Source organism: Hypomesus transpacificus, chromosome 9, assembly GCF_021917145.1.
Source record: "Hypomesus transpacificus isolate Combined female chromosome 9, fHypTra1, whole genome shotgun sequence".
Taxonomy (NCBI): domain Eukaryota; kingdom Metazoa; phylum Chordata; class Actinopteri; order Osmeriformes; family Osmeridae; genus Hypomesus; species Hypomesus transpacificus.
Window position 1 is genome coordinate 8,499,928 of NC_061068.1, and position 24,857 is coordinate 8,524,784.

Sequence of the window (24,857 nt, forward strand, 5' to 3'; positions counted from 1 at the left end):
AGCGTGCTAGGATATGCCTACTGAGTATGACAGGCATTTTATATTGAATGCCAACATTAATAATTGTCAAGGTGTGAAGAGTCAACCAGCACTTTGCATGTGCATAGCATGGTCCCGTTCACCCACCATGTTACCCTAAAAGTGGTATAGCTCCCGTCGCGAGGGTGAGATTTGTGATATCTCAGTGTGATCTCCGGGGGAAGTTATCAAACACAGACAAGTCTTTGAGAGAGCCCCAGGGAGAATGTTTTATCTGTGGGATCATCAAAGAGCTACCAGCCTCACTGGTGTCCTACTTCAATTCAGTTGCAGGATGGGAGGAGCCGTGATTGCTGATGGAGCACACCGGTGACCAGTGCCATAGTCCTTTATAAGCGAGGCCTTTCTATTAATTTCAGAGACCTCCCACACAAGTACAGTTTTACTATAAAATTCAATGGTTTCTTTGTGAGAACTTTAAATTAAATAAATATCTAGATGTTCATAGATAGAGCTTATCTCCTTCTCTGACACTGGGACATGAGGGCTGCCAGCAACGTATTACTGAAACAGCCTTTTGATTCCATCAGAGGTTTGAGCACAACACATAAACTCTCTTTAATCTGTAATTGAAAAAAACAATCATAAGAAGCCTGGACTTAATTCCTGCGCAGATTCTGTCTTGACTTTTCCAGTCAACCACACTGCAGTATGTAACACAAACATCTCAAAGGCGACAGTAAGAGTCATGTAACACATCTTTCAAGTTGACATGTACTGTATATGAATTGTGGACTAGCATATCTTGCTCCTACACTGTGCATCTTAATCAAGGGGGATATCATGCTTTCCAAGCTTTACAGCTGCAGGGCCCTTTTCTAGCTTTGGAGAAAACTCTTCTACCCCGACTAGGTAAACTAAGCCCTTAGTTTGAAAACTACAGTGAGTCAAAATAGTTAAAATATATACTATTTGTTGCATTATGATGCCATTAGGTCGGAAACATGCCTTCTCATGTTTTAAAAGGCGTATCATATATCAATTGCTGGTAAAAAGGGCTGTACAAATACATTTTGATTTGATTTGAAAAGGGAAGTTGCAAAAATATTTGCTCCCAAATATTTTCCATGGATGTGTGAAGTGATCCTAACAAAGGCTTTGGCAGACCTGGGCAACCCAATGTTGCTAGTGAGTTATCCCTAGGAGATGCAATACAGTGAATTTCTGAACAAAGTGAACTGAAGAGAAGGGTAGTCTGTGTATAGCCGAGGTATGGATTCTCCATTAGCGTAGCACAGCAGGGATGTTTCTCCTCACACAGTGTTAGGTAGGCATGTGGCTTTCTGAAGCAGCAGGACAATTTTGTATAATACATTTATGTGTAGAAATGTTACGTTTTAGCTGTACAACTGAACATGTAGACATGAACAAGCATTTAGGTGTCTTCATAATTTACCAAGCTGGTCAGACACACGTGAGATAAGCTAAAAAATACATTCTCAGATGTGTATGTTTTCAACAATAATGTCTATGGTGTTAATGAGACTAAATTAAGTGCTTCATCTTATTGTAAACCTTGTTACACATAATCCTAGACTTTGGTTACAAAGTCCTGAGTCCAGAAACAAGGTGTGCAAGACACCCGATTGTGTAAAACGAGGCACTAAGAATCCCAAAATGCTTTGCCGACTCAAGCCTGAAGCACTTAAGTCAGACACAGCACGTCATGAGGGGACAATGCATTATTTTCATGTGGCTTTTTGAGCTTGCTAGTGTGTCAGCTTGGGGCTCACCGATAAAGTGGCCAGCCTGTTTGGCATCGTGGTGTGTGTCACAAAACAAAGATGATGAATTTAGTGACACCATAAACCTTCATTTTTCAAGACTTGGGAAACAGCAGGCAAATTCACTTTGTCTTCTAATGACATATCTGTCACGACAGCAACATCAAGGCGAACACTATCTTTCCTCCCCTTCAGATCTCCATCCTGGCAGATCTGAAAGAGCTGAATGTTTCTTTTCAGAGGGATAGTTTCTTGAATACATCTATTTGCACCGCTCAGTTAATCAGTTCCTGATTTCATGAAATATTCATCTGCTACCTGCAGGCACTCAGCTGGGGTCTTTGTTTTCCAGGAGGGTGGCACGACACAGAAGAGGAATCCAAATTATGCAACTCTACAAATTGGCTTCCTGTGTCTTTGTCATTCTGGACTGCAGATAGCAAGCCAGAAGCAAACCACGACTCAATGTCATCACAACAGATGACTCGAAACTGTATTGCTGGGAAATAAACAGCGATTTATTCTAAATGCACTCCTATTGTGAGACCTGCAATGGTAGGTAAATCTGGCTGCAGTATACATAAGGCATTGTACATTTACATTTAGTCATTTTTCAGACGCTCTTATCCAGAGCGACTTGAAGTAAGTACAGGGACATTCCCCCCAAGGCAAGTAGGGTGATGTGACTTGCCCAAGGACACAAAATCATTTGGCTAGGCTGGGAATCGAACCAGCAACCTTTAGATTACTAGCCCAATTTCCTAACCACTCAGCCACCCGACTCCTGTGTGCTTGTGTAGACTGTATTTGGGGTAATCAGAGGGCCAATACTGTACTCCACGCAACACAACCATATCCAGTTACACAGCAATTTGAATGACCAGGTTCTGAAGATCTTTTCAGCATAACACCGTGGACTTGAGGTACAGTAGGAGAAGTAAGAATGGAAAGAATATATCCAACTACACCATCATCAGCTCCCCCAGGTCCATATTGTTTTCCAGTGGATGACTCATCACTAGATAATCAAACAATGTCACAGTGTCAGTCAGTTTACTCCCAGTGTCCTTGTTGAATCCAGATTGTCAGAGGCCCAGTAAGAAAAGACAGCGATGCTGTGAGAAATGGGACAAAGGATCCCAGGCCATATGGCCAGCAGATCCACAGGACCCAGCCTCAGGCAGGATAACTACAATGCTGTTTGAGAGACAACTGCAGACATCCTCTCTTCCTAGATCCTCGATACAGTTAAAGTGATTGTGCCGTATCTGTACAACCATTTAATAACCAATAACTTAATTATCATTGCCATAATGGTTCTATCGTCAATAGATGAGCCTAGAAAGAGACTTCATGCACCTAGCCGTCTCTGGGTTTGTCTTTTAGTTTGTTGATCTGAAGTCCAATGAGAAGATGATTTTCAGACCCGTTAATCATCCACAATCATACAGACATACACCCACACACAATGTCAGAACTGGTTTATACAACACTCGTGTATTAATCAGTCCGCAGTCAAAGCTCCATAAAGACTGCTATCTTTGCTTGACTAAATAATGGGAAAACATTAGTCTTGTTACTTACTACTTACTTGTTACGTACTAAAATGTTACTTTGTTCAAATAATTAGCTGCTTAAATCAGAGAGCATTAAAGTTTGGCCTAAATGTCAAAACAACAACCTGGCTGGTTTAAAGGAGATCAACTCCCTTGACATTTGTGTTGTGTTTGAGCTCTAGATTATGCAGCAGGCCGTGCTTGTGCTGTGTGTCTTAATGAAAGTGGCCAGGGTCAGGCCTCCAGGGGCTGGCCAATGCTGATGAAGGTGTGTTTTAGGCCAGTCAGAGACTTTTTTATCAGGTTTAGGGTGATTCAAACTTCAGATCAGTCCCTCAGGCCTCTCTCTCTCTCCTTCTCTCTCTCTAGAGTAGTGACGTCCCTCTCTCTGGGACGACAGGTGCCTCTGTCTGTCTCGTCAGCTCATCAGAATGCCACTGTTTCCCACATGATAACACCAGCAACCATCTGCACAGTAATGCTGATGTCCCCACACTTGCCACACGTTAAGTGCTGTGCCTAGAAAACAGCTTGATTGCCTGGGTTGGGAAACTCTTGTTTTTGATGAAAATTGCATTAAATGCATCCAGGGGAAGTCAGGCAAGGCCTTTTCATTTCATGTGCACAAACATACAACAATGTCTGTTTTTCTCATACTGTATGTTGCCTTTTGTTCATGGCATTACAAACCCAACTACTACAATCATTCTGACTGGTTCCACTTTCTGATGGTGAAAAAAGCCATTACATAAGAGGGGGATCATGATTGTGCTTGATGGAGGGTCTAAATGGTCCTTATACCTTCATTCTGTACCACAACTACAGTTTGTGACGCATAGCCATCGAGTCCACTTTATATTTAAATACCTTTGGCAGACTCAGAGGAACACTTCACTATTATTTCAATCAGCAGCATAATCATCTGCAAAATGTGTCTAATTTACATTGGGAATAAAAATACATTTTGGGTGTGGGTGAAGGAATATCTGCAGATTGGAGCATACCAGCTGGTCTCACCCGTCTAGTCACACTCTTAAATCCAGCAAAATGATCTCCCCTTTTGCCATACAACCTTAAAATTTGATCTCTCTTCAGATCAACTCAATATTATAGCAGACATAAGCTCAATTTTAATGCTTGAAATTATGCTCTGCATGAGGCCATTTATATACTTTGACATACTGTAGCTCCAATTAATCTAGCCTCAGTTTAAGGTTTCTGTTTTGTCTTGCCAAGAATTCCTGCCTGGTATTAGAGAACATCTTCCAGACAGGGGGAGGTTGAAGGCAGCTGACCCATGCTTGGGCAGGAGTGGGACTGGAGAGATAGCAGCAACATCTGGATTAGTTTGGCTCATCTCTCGATGTGGCTAGATCACCAAGGACAGAAATCACTGGCATATCCTCTAAACGTGTCTGTGAAAACACTCAAATTAAAGATCCAATGTGGAGGTCATATAAAGATACAAATGCAGGTTAAATACGTGTGAGTCTTAAGATTTTGAGAATGGACAAAGCTAATCTTGTGATATTATATTATAGTGTATTGTACAGCATGTGCCATTATTTCAACTGGCATGTGTGCCTTTATATATACAGTTTGACATGGCCACCAGACTGCATGGATACATGCATACACCCTCACTGTACAGTGCGAAAAAACAAAATAAAAAAATGAACATCAAAATACAGTACTTGTAACCACTGCAATAGTCATGTGGTTTTCTACAATCTAAAATATCAGAAATCCCAAGACTGATAATGTGAAACATATATTGTAAATAAACATCTAACCAATCATCCTGTAAATACATGCTGTTTCCCTGCTTGTTACTGCCCTGACTGAATGTAGATGCTTGGGTGTGGATGGTGGTTGTTTTAGAGGGGAGCTCAGGCAGCTGTATCTGAGGTAAATGAATAAAAACCCTTGGTCTCTGTTTGTATCCTGTTTGTATCCGGTCGATCAAACAGGTCCTGGCATATGCCTTCTTTGTTGTCTAGACAGCAGGCTGCCAAGAGGAAGACTTTTCATGGGTCAGGTAATCAACATTTGGGACTACAGTACTGTTTATGACCTCCAAAATCTCTTTCTTCCTCCTTTAAATGAACAATAAAGAACGCCTATCAATCAAATAAAATCTGTTTGTTTTGTTCCTATTTTAGAATAAGAATGGAAAAACTTATTTTCTTTGAAGATACAATCCTTTCTATGTATGTGTGTCAACATGATGGATTATTATTTGGTTTCCTTTCAGGGGCGGGGATATGCCTCAATGGTTGAAGAAGATGTAACGTGTGATCTGTCAGCTCCTCTGTGGTTCTGTACCTCTGTCTACAGCTCTGTGGTTCTGTACCTCTGTCTACAGCTCTGTGGTTCTGTACCTCTGTCTACAGCCCTGTGGTTCTGTATCTCTGTCTACAGCCCTGTGGTTCTGTACCTCTGTCTACAGCTCTGTGGTTCTGTACCTCTGTACATCACACCTGAAGAAAATAAAACAGAGATTCATGTTGTGCACATTAAATCACTCATCAAAATCAAAATACTATATAAACAATGGACTGTAATTTGTATTACTCATAACATGTACTATATGTGCTGAAAAGATTATAGACTATAGAGAGATATAATTCCAATATCAAACATGATAAATCAAAAGGAAGAGTTTAAAATGTCTCCATACACTGATTATATAATTGGCCCAAGTGTTGTGTGGGTTTACTGCTGATGCTTTCACTGGCCACCTGCTGGTTGGAGGGCTATATTACAACTATAATTGATAATCCATGGCCATCTGTGACCAAACTGGACAACTAGAGAAGCAGCCAATCAGCATCACTGGGAGTCATTCTGGGGCAATCAGACCGTCGCTATACCCAAAGCATCAAGGATCAGCCGAACTTGCAATGCATTTAGTAACATGTTTTTATGGATAAAAATATCAGGCCTTGTAAAATGTATTTTCACTTTCTTGACGAACACGCATGACATTTTGAAAGCAATTGACAGCAGGAGAGCACAACATCAACATGGATAATTCAGAACTTAATCATTGAGAGGGAGATGTCAACGAATAATTTCTGATTGTTGCTGTGGGTTTTTGAACATACTCCACATAAGATATATGTGCAGTTTTAAGATATATGTGCAGTATTAAGGTATATGTGCAGTATTAAAAGCAGTGATGCCATCTGCAAGAAGGAAGCTGCTGTTGTTGGGTGTTGTCAGGAGTTGTAATGTTTGGCAGGGCAATAATGTGATCTCATTGTTTTTGACTCATCGCTTAGGTCACTTTTGGAACAGAGCGTTTGGAGCAGAGCCTCCTTTAACCGAGCTGCTGGACCCCCTTTGATCCTAGACCCTGGACAGACCAGCAGGATCCAACAGGACCATGTATGTGTCGAGCACTCTTTGGAAGTGGCACAGTAATCAGAGAGAAATGCATATAAAGTAGAAACAAAGCCCAAACTCTCTGGGGTCTTGCACAATGTGAAATGGTTTGGTAACCAAGTTCTTTTTGTGTGTGAAGGTCAGTTTTGAGCAGCTCTTTCTCTATGTACAAACAAAAGCAGCCACATTTTTCAAAGAGTATCCCACTAAGGAAGGGAACTTTTGCAAATAGTGAAAGAGACCACTTTAAAAAACACTTAATATTCTCTTTGCAATGCAGGGGAGCTGATTCATAATCCATCACACATCTTGGACCCCTTTTGTTGCAGGGCATACATACAATGGGATTGGAGAAACAAAACAACTGAAGATAAATCTCCATTAGTTACTCCAGGAGAAGCCAGCAGGAGGTCTGTCTGACATACCATCAGTCTCAACTCACACAGAGGAAGTAATATTTGTCAGCACAAACACACATTCCGAAAGTAGCAGACCTCCTATAAATCCTTTCAATTAGATGTTGAGAGCGGTAAGTGTTTGCTTCTTGTTGAACATAGTAGTGAACACAGGTCTGCAACACTTCAACACCACAGCTGTCACTGTAGTGTCAGACAAGTGTAGCTGAACTTCCCTACGTAAAACAGAACGGTTCCCTGATCTCTGCCTCACAGTGCCTACATAATTTGCTCCTGACGCTTCTACTTTGGAAAATCTATTTGTGAGTAAGCGTTTGGTTTGGATCACGGCAGGTATACGTCAGCCTGTGAGCCTCTGTCACTGCTGTCAATTCACTGTGACAGGAATTTTAATAACATCTCCTCCGGTCCAACTTCCAGGGCTTGTGACTTCCCGCGCAGCACAGGTGCCACTTATGGGAGGTAATGGGGCTGTCTGCTGGGACCCGATGAGGCTGGCTCCGGTCCCACTCAGATGAGTGACTGATGGAGAGTCAGTTAGAATCTGGTCCAACATCACTCTGTGACTTTAATATTTGACTGGGAACGAAAAATGGCAAGAGTCTGAGAGAATGTCTGGCCAAAGTTGGGTCAACAGCTTCCTTAATGAGGCCATTTCAAGCAAAAAGAAAGTGATTTTCCAACGTTACAAAACGTATTTTTGGCGTGGGTTCAAACACAGAAATGTTCCACACAGAAGTGGTTGTAGAGGGACTGAGTTACTGGGAAAGAGGCAACTTTAAAATGCACCCTTTTACAGTAAAATGTACCCTTTTGCAGTAGGCAACATTTATACTGTACAACTACAAACATAAGTCAACTTTTTTTACTCTCTTTTACTTCATATTTAGTATGTATTCTGGATGTTTTAAGGATGTTATTGCTGCTTCTGACATTTTTTACACATGACCAATACTGTTTATAGATCACTCATCTGAATGACAATCCTGTAATAAATTGCCCACTCATCAGTCAATCAGTCCTCAATAAATGTCCCCAGGAAAATTTCCATAACATGGAAGGAACTGCATCTAGACATCCTCTTGACTCGAGATCTTATCTAGACATCCTATTGAGCTAAGTTCCCTTCATGGCTGCAGGCTGAGTTTAAGCACCTAAGCAAGCTCCAATACCTTCGTCTGATCGCATTTCCATCTATATTACAGTGTCACCATGGCATGCATTTTGGTCCTCTTACTCTGAGGGAGAAGTAACAAGCACCTGAGGCCCAAAATTGTTTTCTTAATGATGTCAGGGCAGAAGAAGGTGGCACTGGAATTTTGTGGAGCCATGGCTATATGGCAACGGTGATGGTAGGATTGAATAAGGGTCACATGATGAATCCCAAAATAAACATGTCAGATTGTGGTATGATGAAGGGGTGTCTGAGAGTAAACCTTTTCAAAGTGAAAACCATTAAAAGCACATTAAAGGCATTACCTCAGGTTCTATAAAAAGAATCATTATTGAACACAGTGCCTCAAGTTAGCTGCCAGTAATGACGTTGGTGAAAAAGTGGAACAGCATGGTGCGGCTATAAAATGTGTTTCAATCCTTTTGTAGTTTTTCAATGGCCAGCTTGTAGGAAGTACAGGTGCTTAGATGTTTATTGCTGTCTCACAAAGACACCACTGGGAGAACTCCATGACATCCAGTGGGTGGGCTAACTCATTAGGTTGGTATTTAGATATGTACTCTGTATGAACCACCTATAGGTGCTATTTTAGAGTTTTAACTAAATATAGAGATGATGACAATGTGTCCACCTCCATTCACAAGCAGCACACTTCTTAAAAGAGTCTTGAAATGAGCAATGACATTGTTCGTCTGATTAGTAATCCATCTAACAATATCCAAAACCGAGAAAGTGTACATTTCATGTTTTATGACATGTCCTTCAAATACAGGCTCCCTTCTCTGCCTTTCTTTACGCCTCTCATTGGTCTAGATTGACATTAATGTAGGATAACACATATCCAATACCTATAAAATCCTTACAGGTGTGACTGTTTACACTTCCTATTCTGTAACAATAAATCAATTTACATCAAAATTCAAAAAAATCTCAGGGATTTTATTCCATAACTTAGTTTATTGTCCATGTCATCATACAACTCTCAAACCATAGTACCAGCATTACCACAATTGGTCAATAATTTCCTTTTTGAACCCTCAACATTAACATTTGTCTCCTTTGGAAAACCTTCATGAACACTTCTCACACTCAACTCAAGCACCTGGTACTCAAGAGGAAGATCTAAATGGGCTTGTGATTTCACTCCGTTTGTGAAGGATTGGTGCAGTCACTGTGTGTGTGGAAGCAACAGAGCAAGAGCAAAAATATGTAATGGGTAAAATGACATTTTCAATTGAGCTAACCCTGAATCTGTGCTAGTACCTTTACTTTGTAATCAAGGCATGTTTCTTTTGTGTAGTTAACACATTAAAATGTACTTGACTTGACCTCAACAGAGTTGAAGAAACAGAAGAGCCGACCAGACAGTGTTATCTCAGGGCTCGACAGTGCATGGAGAATCTCTGCCTCTCTGTGAAGTGCTCACTCTGGAAAATAGTTCCAGGTGCTCAATTATTCAACCTGTGGATAAATCAGTCAAGCCCCTATCATTTATACAACTCCAGGGACATCTGCTCACAACCATGAGTGAACATGGCAAACAGTAAAATACAAATTAAAGTTTGCATTAATGGTACAAAATTCACAGAATGGAGAAGGCACAGGCTTGTTCATCACCATTTTCATCTCAAGATAACAGAAACATTACAATCTGTCTTTTTTTCACAATATGACATTTTTATGAGAAGAATAAAAACAAAGAACAAGAACAACAATTGTATTTCGTTTCAGGTCCCATTGGAAAGGTCTTAGTCTTATGCTATTACCTTGTCATACCAAAGAGGGAAGGCTCATATGAAACACAACAAGCACAGCTACAGTAGAGACACTAGTAAACTGTTAAGTGCAAAGGTATCTATGGTTCATTAATCAAACACCATTGTCATTAGAAACACAAAATCAGTGATTAAAGACAGAAACATTAGTCATCCCTTGTATTTCCACTCACTCGTGTAATTACGTTGCTTTTAGACTGACTTGAATCAGGTAAGAAAATAATGAACTAAAGAAAATAAACCAAGTATACTGGTATAAATCTTGGGATACAGAGGATTACAATATGAAATCTTTCATTACTGTTCTGGTAATCTGATTTCATGGCGTACAAAGTAATTACTTTCTGGAATGTTGACTTTCATTGAAATGAATCAAAAACTAATTATTCTCTCGTTATGAAATATTTATGAACTGTCAATATTGTGAAAAAGTCTAGATATCTGTACAGAAGTCATTATTCCCTTTGAATCCCTTTGCCAACTCATACAAAATTGAAAGACCATCCACTAAAATTATTTCTGTTGTTGTTCTGCATGTGCAACAGGCAATGTGTAAACCCCCTCATCCAATGAATCCCACTGTAGTGAAATATTAACAGGTTTAGTACCAACATTACAATGTACTGTCCCAGCCTGATATGGTAGCCCAACACTCTTCTCCTTTGTATCTGCACATCAAGTAAGTCTATCTATACAATGAAACTACTGCAGTCACAGATGTAAACCAGAATCAGACGCATTCAGATGGCATTGAGTACTGACCCAGCAGACATGTGGGTAAAACTTAGCGGCCCTATCCCCTCTTCCAACCCCGTCCCCTGGTCATCCCCTATGAGGCCCTGGCGTTGCAGGTTGAGTATGGAGTCAGCAATTATGCGGGCCGTCTTCTTCTGGTATCCCCCTGACGTCACCATGAGAATGGGAATGCCCCGTCTCCTAGCTGCCCTGAAAACAATCTCATCCCTCTTTACTATCCCCTGAAGAGAGGAGAGAGGAGAGGGGAGGGGAGACAAGAGGTCTGTCAGTCTTTTCATGAACAATGATGGAAACCAGCTTGTCTAAATCTTGCAGGGCAGATAATGTGATGTTTGCATCTGTGTTGTATGTTTGTGTCCCCTAAAGAATTTGGCTGATCTTTCATGAATTCATAAGAGGGAGCAAAACAGAGAGGAACCTGGGAGGAAAGACAGATATTCTGTTCCTCTAGGGACTGGGTGGGATCTCATCTGTCATGATGAAAAAAAGTCATGGGGCTGGTTCCTATCCAAAAATTGGGAGTGCACATTTTTCACATATGAATAGCTTCTGGTTATTGTTATATCAGCCGGAAAATAAAAGACAATAATTTCACTACTGAAATCTATTTTGGATGTTCACCTGAAGTCCACTGTGGCTTCCAAATATATGATTGATTTTGTATCAAATGTTTTATTGTTTACATTACATTAAAATAATATCGAGAATACAAGGCAATCACCAAAACTAAGTGATGCCTTATCTTTGCTTCTGCAGTGTCTGTGTACCTATTTTAGTACCTGTGGAGAAATGGCCAGACCTCCGAGGGGGTCACCATCCAGGATGTCTGTCCCAGCATTGTAGATGATGATATCCGGCCGCACCTCATTGAGGGCCCCCTCAGAGTGGAGCTCCACCTTTTGGAGGTACTCAGAGTCCTCTGTCCCCCAGTCCAGCTCCACCTTCCTCTTAATGGCCCCTGACAAGACATGGTTAGTCCTGTCATGTCTTTTATCATGCACTTTTACTCACAGTAATACTGTTGGATAGTGCAATAAACAACTGAAGTCACAAAAGTTGATTGTAGTGGCTTATGCATTGCAGAAGGTGTAAAACAAAGTGGAGCTTTCTCTACAGGCTTGAAATGTAACTAAGCAACATATTATTAAATCCTTAAACACATTTCAGATGAGCAAAGTGTCTTTTCCCCCACTTAATTACTATATAAAGTACAGTATATAAAATAATTATGTAGTATGTAATTGGCAAAAAAATGAAGTTAATTGGCTTTTGTCTCTTCAATTCCATAATTAAGTAAAGAATGGGTAGAAACAATTCATTTGACTATTTGAATTGAAGATTATTAGCAGCTGTTTAACTGGCAATTAAGACTTTCAATGACATATGAGGACTTGTGGGAAAGCAGTGTCCACTACTACGGTGTTTTGTATTTCAAGTTACTCAAACGCAAGATAAATTATTCTCTGCAAGAGAAAACACAAAGCAGGTTGAGGTTCTAAGGGCTTTATAATGAAAAAACAGAATTTGCATGGTTTTACGTTAACTTTGTCACAAGGAGCTATATAAAACTATCTCCTATTATTCAAAGAGTACAGTAGCATGCAATTAAAACTATAAAATCTAAAGTTCATTTTAATAAAGCCACACAACCATGACAGTGAGTATTCTTAATGGTGAGATTAAGTCATTGTATGTGTTCTCTGTCATCTTCACTGTACTGACAGACAAAGTGTGTTATGCTTTTATTGTTAAATGGTGTCTTAGGTGACAGATATACTGCAATCTGTGAGCAGAGGTGCTGCACTTGTGTGGATGGATCAACAGAATTTCAAACAGAATAATTAAGCTTAATTCAAATGGCAGTCAGTGACATCTAGGGGCTAGAACAAGAGGAGAAACCAGCTCTCCTGTTCAGAGCAGCAGACTCTTCTCATCTAACTAGAAAGGCCGGAATTCTGTCTGTGTGAGTCTGTCTGTCTGTCTGTGTCTCAAGAACTGGGCACTGTATGAAGTAGACATTTTCCATGTGCATTGCTCGGACCCAGGGACTTGCAGTGTCACCTCTGAATTGTTTGGATGAGGGGTTTGCAACTAAAAATATAAATATATAAACAAGTTTGCCGCCATGGAGAGCTGCACCAAGCAATGGAACCATAGATCTCACAAGTAATAACTGCATCTTATTAGCCACCAATGCACTAGCATTTGCCGCCAGTAACAGATACCGCCAACATGCATCGCACTAGTGTGCGCCGCCAACAGCCACAGCATTAGTTTGATTAAAGCACAAAAGATCACTGGGTCACCTTGATTAAAATATATATTTTTGATATTTATTTCATTTAGGAAAATTGTATTTTGTAAGAAGTGTCATGTGTGCTTCCAGAAGGTGCTAGGGACAAGCGGACAAGATGTTGTGATTTGACTCACTCTTGGCATAGCCATCTCCAGGATAGATGTAGCGATTATAGACGTCCATGATGAAAACCCGTCTGTCTTCCAGGAAGTCCCTCTCATGTCCATTTCCCTGTAACACAGTGAGGAACATACTGACATAAAGCAAAATCAAGTAAGGGAATAAGGGTAAGAATAAGACCTGTAAACACCAGACCCATAAACTATTACTGTATGTCAGTGCCGTACATCTTTGGTGGGCACTGGTGTACCCATTGGGGTGTACATCGAAAGGTGCATACAAATTACATGCCCATCCTATACATCATGTTACATTCCAGTGTTCACAGATTCCATTTGGAGAAATGTGTCTAACTCTGATGGCCTCTGAGAGTGAAGGGTAATATGGGACATGCATATTGCTGGGATGTCCATGGGCATAGAAACTCATACCAAAGTCACAGTAACTCAAGCCTTCTTTACTTCTACCCACCCATTTGTCATCTTAAGTGTCTGGGTGCCAGGCTCAGTATTAATGCCTCAGAGGCAGAAGAAATGGACCTGCTGATCCATTTGGTCCACGCCAGCCTGCAGGGCTTTGAGGGATCCAGGGATGTGAAGCTCAGTGAAGACATTCACATCCTCTAGATCTGAACAGATGTATCCATAGATCTCTAATCAGACTGCTGAAGGCCATTCATCAAGCAGACACAGGATTGTACAACACAGAACATCCTAAAACGGTCCTCCACATGGGAGAGACTCATCCATGTGAAATGACAACAGAAGACTTCCATCACTGCAAAAAAATAATCGATCACTGCATTATTTGACTGTCTCAGGGAGAGAGAGGGATTATCTTCAGTCAAACGTACATAGTTCTTAGTTTGGACACAGAAGAAAATTCCCTCTATTGGAATTTTGTAAAAAGGAATAAAATAAGTGTTGATATGGTGTTTCATCAGGCATGCTTGGATATCTGCATGTGGATGTTAAGATACATGTGTACACTATGTGTCTTGAACACTGTGATGTTGCGTGAGATTCCACTCTCTCGGTGACCTTGTAATGTTTGTTAATCTTGCCGGCTTGAGATTTTACAGAAGCAATTGGTTGTCTCATTAAATGAGAAGCACAATTTAGCCATAATCTGAATTCACATGTGCAGAGACAAGAGCACTCCAGAGTGTAATATGCTAGCACCTTAATTGGGATCTTCACAAACTCACCACCCCCAAAACACTTCCTCCTTCACTAAACTGTGCTGAGGGGGCATTTTAGGTACATTTTTATGCCGTCAAGCAGATTTGGTCTTTTGTTTTCTGGACAGCCTTCATGAATTATTTACTGCATGAGTATTGATTGGATCTCTTGCATAAGTCAATAGTTAGAAACGATCATTAGGATCAAGCCATGCTTCAAAATGAATAAAGCTGTACTTTGGAAATGTGCCATGAACCTTGGCAACCTTGAACCACTGTCAATGTTAACAATCTTTGCAAGACTAATTGGTTGTGGATATGAGTCATCTTAAATGCACCACAAGTCGGACAGAAATATGCTAATCAGGCCTCCTAAAATGTCAACAAAAATGCTGCGCTGGAAAATCGTTAATAAGAACAGACTTTTTATATAGCAACAAGATGAAGACACAGTGGTCCTTGAGTTAGCATATTACTGATGACAATACTGAACTGACTATCTCCACAGGGTCAGATAGGTCCTCTGAGATATTGTATTGACATTGAATCCAAACTGTTACTTTAGAACAGCCCTCTTCCAATCCAGAACGTTTTTACTTTACCACAGTCCTTCTGTGTGCTGTGAGTTGCTAGATTGCACCAGGGAATGATGTGCCTGGTGTCTGGTTTGTGACTGCTAGTTATGTAGCCATGCTCTGTGTGTTGATTGCCTATTTGGTGGGTTGTGCCGATCTCATCCAGTCCCACACACACACACACACACACACACACAGAATGTGACTTTGCCAGAGTGGTGGAGCAGTAAAAGTACTGAAGCTTGGAGGCAAAAACATTGACTTTCATCTTGCCCTACTATGGAAAAAAGTTACACTCTCTGAGACAAAAGTCAGTATGAGCCCAATTTCTCTTCTTAACTATGCGATGTTGTATAATTGTATATATATATAAGTAGTCCTGGATATACGACCATGGTTGAGGTAGAGTATATTCACAATTTGATCCCAATCACATACACACTCAGTGGATCTAAATTACAGCTAAATTAAACTCAAATTAAACAAAAAAGTGAACTCAGAATAATATTTATCAGCTTTTATATTAGAAACTACAAACATCTAGGTAGAAATTCTATTTGTGATCAAAAGCTGCATACAGAAAACAATTCCTTTGATGATCTTAGCCCTTTTAACAAAGCTGATTTTCATTGCCTAGTAACTAAGTGTGAGAAAGTGAACTCTTGCTTGGAGCCAGTTCTGTGTTCTCATGGAGCAGCGCACTAAAACAGATGGTCTTGTCATCCTTTTCTGAAGAAGCAAGGATTTATTGACAGTCAGATAAGAAATAACTATGGCTCACCTGATGAGCATCCAGATCGATGATAGTGGCCATGGAAATACCCTCCACTCTCTCAAACAGAAACTGAGATATGAAAATACCAGAAAAAAAACATTCATAATGAAGAGTACCTGTTTTAATTGTAGATCAATATAATTTCAATACTGGATAAGGTCTATTGCAAATCATCATTTCACCTCACACAGTACATTTGACACATTCCAGCATTCTAATGCAGCCTTAATGCATTTTTAACAACTAGACTAGAACTTGACATAAAAGGACCTGCCCCCCCTACCTTTATCGCAAGTGTGACGTCTGCGTAGGCACAGAAGCCCCCTCCCTTGTCACTGGAGCAGTGATGGAAGCCCCCGCCTTGAACAGAAGGCAAAGCTTAGTGTCAGGGACATTATATAGCCACCACACTGTGTATCGCACACTTTTATTGTTCAAAACAACCATAATTTGCTTTTTTTTCTTGTTTGAAAATAGGTGTCGTATGGCAGAACAGTATATTGTTAGTCTAATGCTCAAGAGTACAGTCTAATGCTCAAGAGTACAGTCTAAAGCTCCAGTAAAATGAAAATAATTTGATATCTTGCTCTGTATGTTTTCTCACCATTGTATTTGTATGTCAGTGAGACCGGCTCCACCATGTGTTGAATAATTGAATCATTTTGGAATTTGGCTGGTCCCTATAACCAATAACGTGTCGACAGTACAAACGGGGTCTGTGTGAAAAAAAAGTGAGTGCAGAGACTAAGACAACCTAACTCAAAAGGCTGCGATGGAAGTTCACCTATGTAGAGATAAAACAATACAAGATTTATGAAGACACTCGTTATCCCCCATGGATTGTTACTAGAACTGTGTGTGAGGATTTAGCAGCAACTGTCATCAAACTGTGCATCTTTGTCTGGGGGCTCGAAAACACTTCAGCAATGCAGGCCAGGTTCAATTGGAGGGATTGAGGCAGGAACCTCTCAGGTATGAGCTGTATCCAAAATATATTTCCTATATTGTAAAACTTCTGTTGATATCACACTCATACTTGATGATCTGCAAACCGACCAATAATTGTGTAGAGTCTTCAGTTAAATACATGTATGGAAATAATCTATCTTAGTAATTAATACACTTCAGATCAAATAAATGTGATTTATTGTTTCCCATAGGTGCTTTGGTCTCGGCCTCCAAGTCCAGAAGAATGGGTTTGACACGGACAAAGTCGCATGCATGACCAATGGCAAACCTATGTCCCATAACACGCCAACATTCTTTTCTGCTATGACGTCTATGGGCATTCACTTCCCAATTAGGAAACATCATTTTGGCCAAAGTGTCTCTATTTCCCTGGGCTGTGGGTGTGATACCCTGTTTTTTTTGCCATAAACTAATCTTGCTCTCCATCACATTGCCAACTGTGCATATAGTATCTACTTTGTAATATACAGTACAAGTGTGTATCATATAACAATATTGAGAAGGCATACAAATGTTTACTTTTATCTCTATTCTTCCTGCCTAAATGTACTATGCCTAAATGCCACTCTGTGTAACACCAACCATCTCTGGAATAGGGGATCCCTGACTATATTGCTTCTCCCAAAGTTTCTTACATTTAGTTTTTGTTCTTCCTTGTCTTCCTTGAGGGTTAGAGGTACAGATTTATGGGCATAGGATTTGATTTGTGCATTTCATGAAGGAAGCACTATAGTTTTGATGACTGTATTGTAGTCCCCAATCTGAAAGGCATTTTTATGCCCCCAATTCTTTCTATTACAACTAGGGACATGGACAGCATTGATAGCATGCTTGTTGTCTCGAAAAGGTGGGGACTAATACTGTGTGATGAGCCAGGTCTCTACTGTCTCCTATCTGCCACTCATCCATAGCTTCACCCTGGAAGGCAGAAGCTAATTTTGTAATATAAAAGAATCATGTGCCCATCTGGGGTAAATGCACACAGTAGACTTGAGTAACGTGAACATAATAGAAACCCTTGATCTATGAATACATTTTATTGAATGACTGATGACTGGTATTTATACAAATTGTGGTTCTGCAAAATTGCGTAGTGTAAGAAATTGCTGATTAGAAGATCATTTGGGAGGAGGGAAAACGTTGTTCTCGTGCAGCGCTCCTACTCCCGACACACCCATTACTGGCCCCGCCTACTCCATGGCAAACTTTGCGGAATCTATTCAAAACGCAGCTGAAGTGGCAAGACAAATATCAAATGCCCGGAGGCTGGAGAGATACCCATGAGAAGGTTGCATGACTGAAGAGCGGCAGAATGGTCACACCCAAAGTGACTTCTGGGTCTTTGGGGACAGAGTGATTACGAAGTGGCCTTTAAATTGGAGTCATTCATATGTATTCAGGTTAGAGCTACAGTCCCCTTTGCCCGTCTGTGGTTAAGCTAATTAAATAGTTTTATGGAGTTGCATATAGTAATAAGAGATTGGGGGGAACTTGATTATCATACCATTTTCAGCAGCATAAAATAACCCACCAAAATGATCCTTTAGGCATTATTCATCCACCTACAGTATATCCTTACTGTTTAGAAGTAGGCAAAAATCCATACATATTCTGTATGCTTTTAAATCGCCTTCAGTTCTCTATTAAAATTGTGTTTATTGATGCAAAACAACAATACATATTTTCCTGATTCATCAACAGAGCTTTAAGTGGCTGAGTAAGCAAGAGCTGCAGAAGAGCTACAAATGTCTGATGATGCAATTTCCTCTCCTAGTTGACACAAATCTGAAAAAACTATCCTTGGTTAATCAAAGACCTCCTGCTAATCACAACTAGATAACCCCATTTGACTATAGATGGTTGTGTAGAGGAGAGACAAAGCCAGAAGCCCTTCTCTCCTGCCATTCTTCACACAGTCTCTGTAAAGTGACTGGTAGCCCTTTTAGTTATCTTTGTCCAATAAAGTGCCAAATTCAATTATAAAAAAAGTAATCTGGCATCAATTTAAAAAAGAAAAATGCCTTTATTATAAAGTTGGGAAGCAATAGATTTAATGTCACGGTGTAGTCAATGAACTGAATATAGTGGGTTTCCCAGTCCCCACATTAGAGGCTTCCCACTTGGGTGCACAAAGATTGATTGTCTAATTACAGGCCAGGTCCGTCTCTGAAAGAATTAATGAAATTGAACTTACCTACGTTTATTGCCCATCCTCGGTCGATGGCCAGCTTTCCTGCCTGGAAAAAATACAATATTTCTTTTCATTGCTTAGAATAACAGAAGTATACAATGCTTCAATATTCTTAATCATGTTAGTCACGTCCTCCCATAAAATAGCATTAATCTTTAGCTGGGATATCGAAGTATTTCTAGTGTAGTGAGTTGGTGCTCAGTGGATGTGCTTGATGTCATGACCTAATCTTAGAGAGCAAAACACGTAAAAAGCAGAAAGCAACTCTTCAGATCAGCACAGGTGGAGCAGTTACTCCTTGACAATTACATCATGCCCAACAATGAGTTAAGATACACTCTACACAACAATGGCTTATCCCAAGACTACAGGACTGCTTGGCTTTTACCACTAAGATTCTGGCTAAATCCCCTGGCTGTGATCCGTGTGTGGCTCTGCATGTTATCTAATCACAGTTGATGCCAAGTAATCACGTTTTTTGATATATCTATTTGGAACTACTTTAAATGCTTCAAACCAGTCATTTAGAATAAATCATTCTTGATCATAAAAAAAACTACTGTATGTTTTAAAATGCAAAACGTTTTTTTGCTTTCTTAGGAATCTTGTGGATGCAGTGGTACCATCTAACGGTAGTGCTAAAACACCATGCAAACCCCCAAAGACAAGCAACAGAATAAAGTATGTAAAAAGCCATACTGTTAGATGCTCCATAGCAGCTATTCATTTCACAGACAGATGAAACCTTTCTTTAGATTAAAATAGAGAGCTGAGAAGTTGCTCCCAATGGCACTCAGTTTACAGGAACCCTGAAGACAGGAGACGAGAGTTGAGAGGGCTGTGTGTAAAAGCCAATGTCTCGCTGATGGAAAAGTAATAACACATATTAGCATGTATGCATGCACACTGCCTGGGTTGTGCCACTCAACCCTACCAAGGGAGAAAGACACTCACTCTAGTCAAAGGCGATTAGGATTAGGTGATACCGATTGGGAAGCAAATGAAAGAAATGTCGTAATCATATTATTTTTTTGCATCATTTGCCAGAAAGACACCTCTCACATGTTCTGCTGAATATGCCGTAACCAGTACTACCAGAATAGCCCCAATCATGGGTGTGATGCTGCAGCAAGAGAGAAAAAACTGAGAAAGCTCATCTCCATCACATTGACTACATGAGTAGGCTTTGAAATTGCTTGTGATAACGCAAAACTATCAGTAATTGGTGAATTGGATTTTGTTGGAACGGAAGTGCCAACCAAACCATAACTTGAGTTACAAGTAATATTGACAGCGCAACCAGTCTTGATCTTATCGCAACTGTGTAATTAATACAAAACATTATATCAATACAAAACACTATATTAATATAAAACAGAAAATGAATACAATTACCAAATAACAAGGAGCAGAAACTCAGTAGAACTACAGAACTACACTTGTATCTCCTAAGCAAGAGGGGTACAAAGTAATTTGTGCTCATGGAGTTATTTCAAATGAGTACTTTTCCCTCTGCGGTTTTGCTACCTGTACTGTTAAATCCCTGGGAGCGCCTTTATCCCAGATGTTCAGAACCATGAAAGCAGCTGGCTCTTCCCAAGGTTAAATGCTATCTCCCTCAGGTGTGGGCCCAAAATTAAGCTTTGCACCGTGTCCTTAAAAATACTGGCATTTTCACAAAACGTCGAGTAGAATGAATTTTGCCAACATGGCTAAAGCTAATACTGTTTTAAAAAGGTAGCATTCAGTAGCTAAACTATTTCAGGCGATTATATGTAGAGTAGAACAGTACTGACTCTTATGACTTCTATACACATTTCTGGAACAAGTTGTCCTGGACAAGACAGGCACCACAACAACATAATCTTGGGCCAATAGTCTCCAATATGGGAGATTAATCAAGGTACAACTCATTAAATCGAAATATTACAGAGCTCACCACCTCTTTAAAGGCATGAGTTTGATAATGTATTGCTGAAGCATTTCATAGCATAAACATTTTTTATTATTACAATTTAAAGAAAGGTTAAAAGAGTGTTTGGCAACACTTCCTACGAACGCTTTCTATAATGAATAATAGAGACATGTACAAGGCCGTACAAGGTACTTATGAGCCTCTTATGCTCTACTCAACGTTCTAGAGTGAGTCATGAGGAGCTAAGGTGTCATCCTGAATACTGGATAACTCAAATAGCTTCTCTGAGAGAAACAGCCCTTTTCACTAGAAGGTAATATGTTTTTTACGGGTGAATGTGTTTCTAATGCATTCTAAAGTGACTCATGACAGGAAGTGTTACTTCATTAATCTATGGTATATCTTTTTTTGATTCCATGCAAATCCTACCATTATTGTCCCTCCGGTCTGTGTCCGCAGAGGTCTCAGCACCTTCCTTTGCACCAGGAAATTAGGCAGGAACAGGAGTGGAGGGATCTCTGTGATGGTTGCCACTACTAGTGACCACTAAAATGCAAACAAAACGCCATAAATATGAACGAGTTCACACCTTTCCAAAATTAATAGCAGTTATACAGGAGATTGCCACCAGCTGACAGTACGAAACATCCAGTATGATAACATACACTATGGGGAAATGAATTATGATAGATTCTGTACATCTGGTTTTGAATTTGGTGACTATTTTAGAAGGACTCTGGTGGCAAAATCATATTATCATGTCATGACTCCCATCTCAAATATGATGCAAGGAAATATACAATCAATGCATTCTTTCACAGCAGAACACTGAGGTACCTCTCTTGGGCTCTCCAAGATCTGTATGGTTCTGCATGCATTAAAAGAAGAGAGAATAAATACATAGGTATTCTAGGACACAACTTAATATCCGTCTGTGGCATCCCTACAGTACACTTTGTCAGAATTCCTCTTTACGTACTTATGAGAGACTAGAGATGCTCAGCAGAAATAACTGATTAGGTTCTGCTTTCGATTTCTTATGCATTTCAACAATGATGCCTCCTCCACTGTGTCTGCCCCATCCAACCAAGCAACTCATTTGGGGTATTATTCATGGAAGCCGCTGAGAGAACTGAGAGATCTGCTCAACATACTGTGACCTGATTGATTTGGATGTGGCCAATCAAGGCCCCCATGGGATAATCTGGTGCATTCTAATTGTGTACTCACTCTGTCCATCACTGCTTGAATAACAATATGGTAAAGGATAGGGAAAGCACAAGAAAGCCCTTTTAAAATCAAATAAAAAACTTAACTGGATTTCACGATTTACACATGAAGCATTAACCTTAATTCTTGTTCCCCAGAGGATCCTTAAACATAAAGCCTCAGGTCAATTCATCTGTTTATGATCCTTAAGCTCTGTTCATGATTCTTCATTAGTACCTTCCAGTGTGTAATGGAAAAAGAGGAGGAGGGGACGGACATGTGGAGGAAGGAGAAAGGGATAACTTTGAGATTGGTGCCCAATGTAAGATACAGAACAGCTACCTATAGTACCTTTAGTTTTCTGAGATATTGTTTGGTGTGAACTACGAGCAGGTCTTCATCAGTAGCTTCACGGGCCTTTACTAGGTTCCCCTCAGTAATGAACTGCTCCTCTGAGAGGAAAAAGCATGTCACATGTCACATAACAGAGTGTTGAAAAGTGCAAAAAGGACAGTAGACTATGTTGACAACGAGTTCACGTAAAGTCCTGCCAGAGAAACATTCATTCCTTCAGCTAAAAGGCAGGACAGCATTGTGTATAATACCTGCAGAGGCTCCCTGAGGGAGTTCAACACTCTCTAATTATCTCTGCTTCGCTGCTCAGATTCTCTCCTCTCAAGGAGCCTTTCCCACACCTTGACTCACTCCTCTCTAGGAGGAGATTGGAGTCATCCATAAATTATACTATGCCCTGCTCAAGAACACTTGACTTGTGGTCTGCCATGGTACATTTGTTGTGCCTACCTTTCAAAAAGTGAATGACTTTTCCCCACTTGCCAGCATCAAAGGGATGGAGTTTTTCAAGACCCATAAAGGTGATGTTGTAATCTGGAGAGTAAACTATGGGCATACACGTTGAAGGGACCTCAATGTACAGCTCAGTGCGGTGAAGGCTGAAAAAGCAAGTATGAACATTTCAAATTATTACGGTACATTTAATTATTGGAATACCAATTATGGGGATTTTGAAATGATGACTTATTGTGAATAAAAAGCATTTTAATTAAAGGGTTATAACAACGTTTTTCCTACCTCCTTGATGTCATTAATAAACTTACCACTTTTCAGCTTCATTGTCTTCTTTTTGAGACATCTTTCCATGCAGTACACTATTATTTAAAATTAAAATTAAATTGAAAAGACCAGTTTCTCTTTAGCATTTGCATGCATGCAAAAAGTAAGTACTTGTATATACTTTTTAACCATGCGAATGTTGAAATAAATCTAGGGAAACAGACAGGCCTGCCTGATTATATTGTACTATGATTATGCGACTGAAGAATGTAAAAACTACATAACCCAGATCTCTTTCTCCCAGCAGCACATGCGCATTGGCATTTCTAAAGGCGTAATTCCAAAGGAAACAATTACTCTTTTTTTGTTTCGTTATCGTTATTTCACACATATTACTACATTTTAAAACATTAATAAGATTTTCTGCAGATGGGATTTAGCCGGTAATGACACAATACAAACAATGCGCTATTAGTCAAACTCACCTGCCATAGTAATCTCTCCTCAATCTATCGGGTAAACAAAGACTCATGCTTAGGATCTTCAATGGAAAACTTGTAGGTGGTTAATGCGAGATATCACTTTGCATGTTGCCTTAAATTTGTAGTCTGAAAACCGGGAGGCGATTTTTCTTTCACACAGACCCCATCTCACGACCGCACGCACAACTGCAATCGTGTTACGTTCGCCGCGTACTGGTTGTACAGGCCCATTACATTATCATGAAGAGGATAAAACATGGTTAAATATTACATAATGACGCTAGTGCATTATGTTTTTGGTAGCTAGTATGTTCTACTTTTTGCAGAGACACGATATGAAAGCAGTTTTAAACCCATTCCTTAATCCATGCAGGATAAAGGATTTGCGGTTACTCGAACTGACGAACGCTACTCAAAGTCATTGTTTCCAAATGCGATGCATAACTACCTTATCATTCACTATGGAAAACATCATAGGCCTTCGTAAACGTGACGGTGCAGCCCAATACTGTAATATGCAAATGCAAAGCAGAGTGACGGCCAAGAAAGAAATAACTTGAAAACTTGAATTATGTGAATTGCTTCTAATCCTGCCTCTTGGCAGATGCATCCAAAGGCAATGTTTCTATAAATAGTTCTCCGTATTGGGCTTGCGTAATAATGATGCTGCTTCGTCTGTTTCATTGATGTGCTAAAGCTGAATATCTTCCAATTGCGTGGTCAACAAATGACGAAGAAGAATAACTATTTGAGCGGATTTTAAATTGGAGGTTAAATCTTCAACACTCATTGCTCAAGACAATAGCCATACCACACACCACTTGCTGGATTTGTGTACCAAAAACCCATCCTTAGAACATCAAACAAGTATCTGAGTAGTACTGGTATCCCACCGAAGAAAACACCATATGGACATAACAGTGCTGTAGCTGTAGGCTGTTTTGCAGATGGTGCTAAAGCAACTTCAAAAAAAATTGCAGGATGCTTGTGTGTTTCTCACAGTTTTTCCAAACACACCATTATCTGCTGTGTATCAGCCAGAAGGAGCAATTATCTCATGCAAATGCAAAGGGGGTTATTCCTTCAAAATTGATTAATGGGATACTCTAGATATCATATTCAAATGTGCTTTTCCCTTTGTGAAGCAATATTGTTCTAAATCATAAGCACACTGAAAGGTACTTTAAGCCCCATACAGGCAGTTTTTGTGATTTATCTTGCTGCTGTAACATTTTTAGAATAAT

General features: G+C 39.9%; 1 protein-coding gene across 1 annotated transcript; it reads right to left on the reverse strand.

The window, feature by feature from the left end:
* Positions 1–9,262: 9,262 nt before the first annotated feature.
* Positions 9,263–24,038, reverse strand: hdac11 (histone deacetylase 11). The gene is made up of 11 exons (XM_047025373.1): positions 23,617–24,038; positions 23,176–23,226; positions 22,862–23,010; positions 22,409–22,509; positions 21,278–21,394; positions 18,937–18,979; positions 16,057–16,133; positions 15,780–15,842; positions 13,258–13,354; positions 11,607–11,785; positions 9,263–11,048 (listed from the first exon to the last, which is right to left on the reverse strand). The coding sequence occupies exons 1-11, from the start codon at positions 23,661–23,663 to the stop codon at positions 10,812–10,814; spliced, it is 1,161 nt and encodes a 386-aa protein (XP_046881329.1). The 5' UTR covers positions 23,664–24,038; the 3' UTR covers positions 9,263–10,811.
* Between the last annotated feature and the right edge of the window lie 819 nt (positions 24,039–24,857).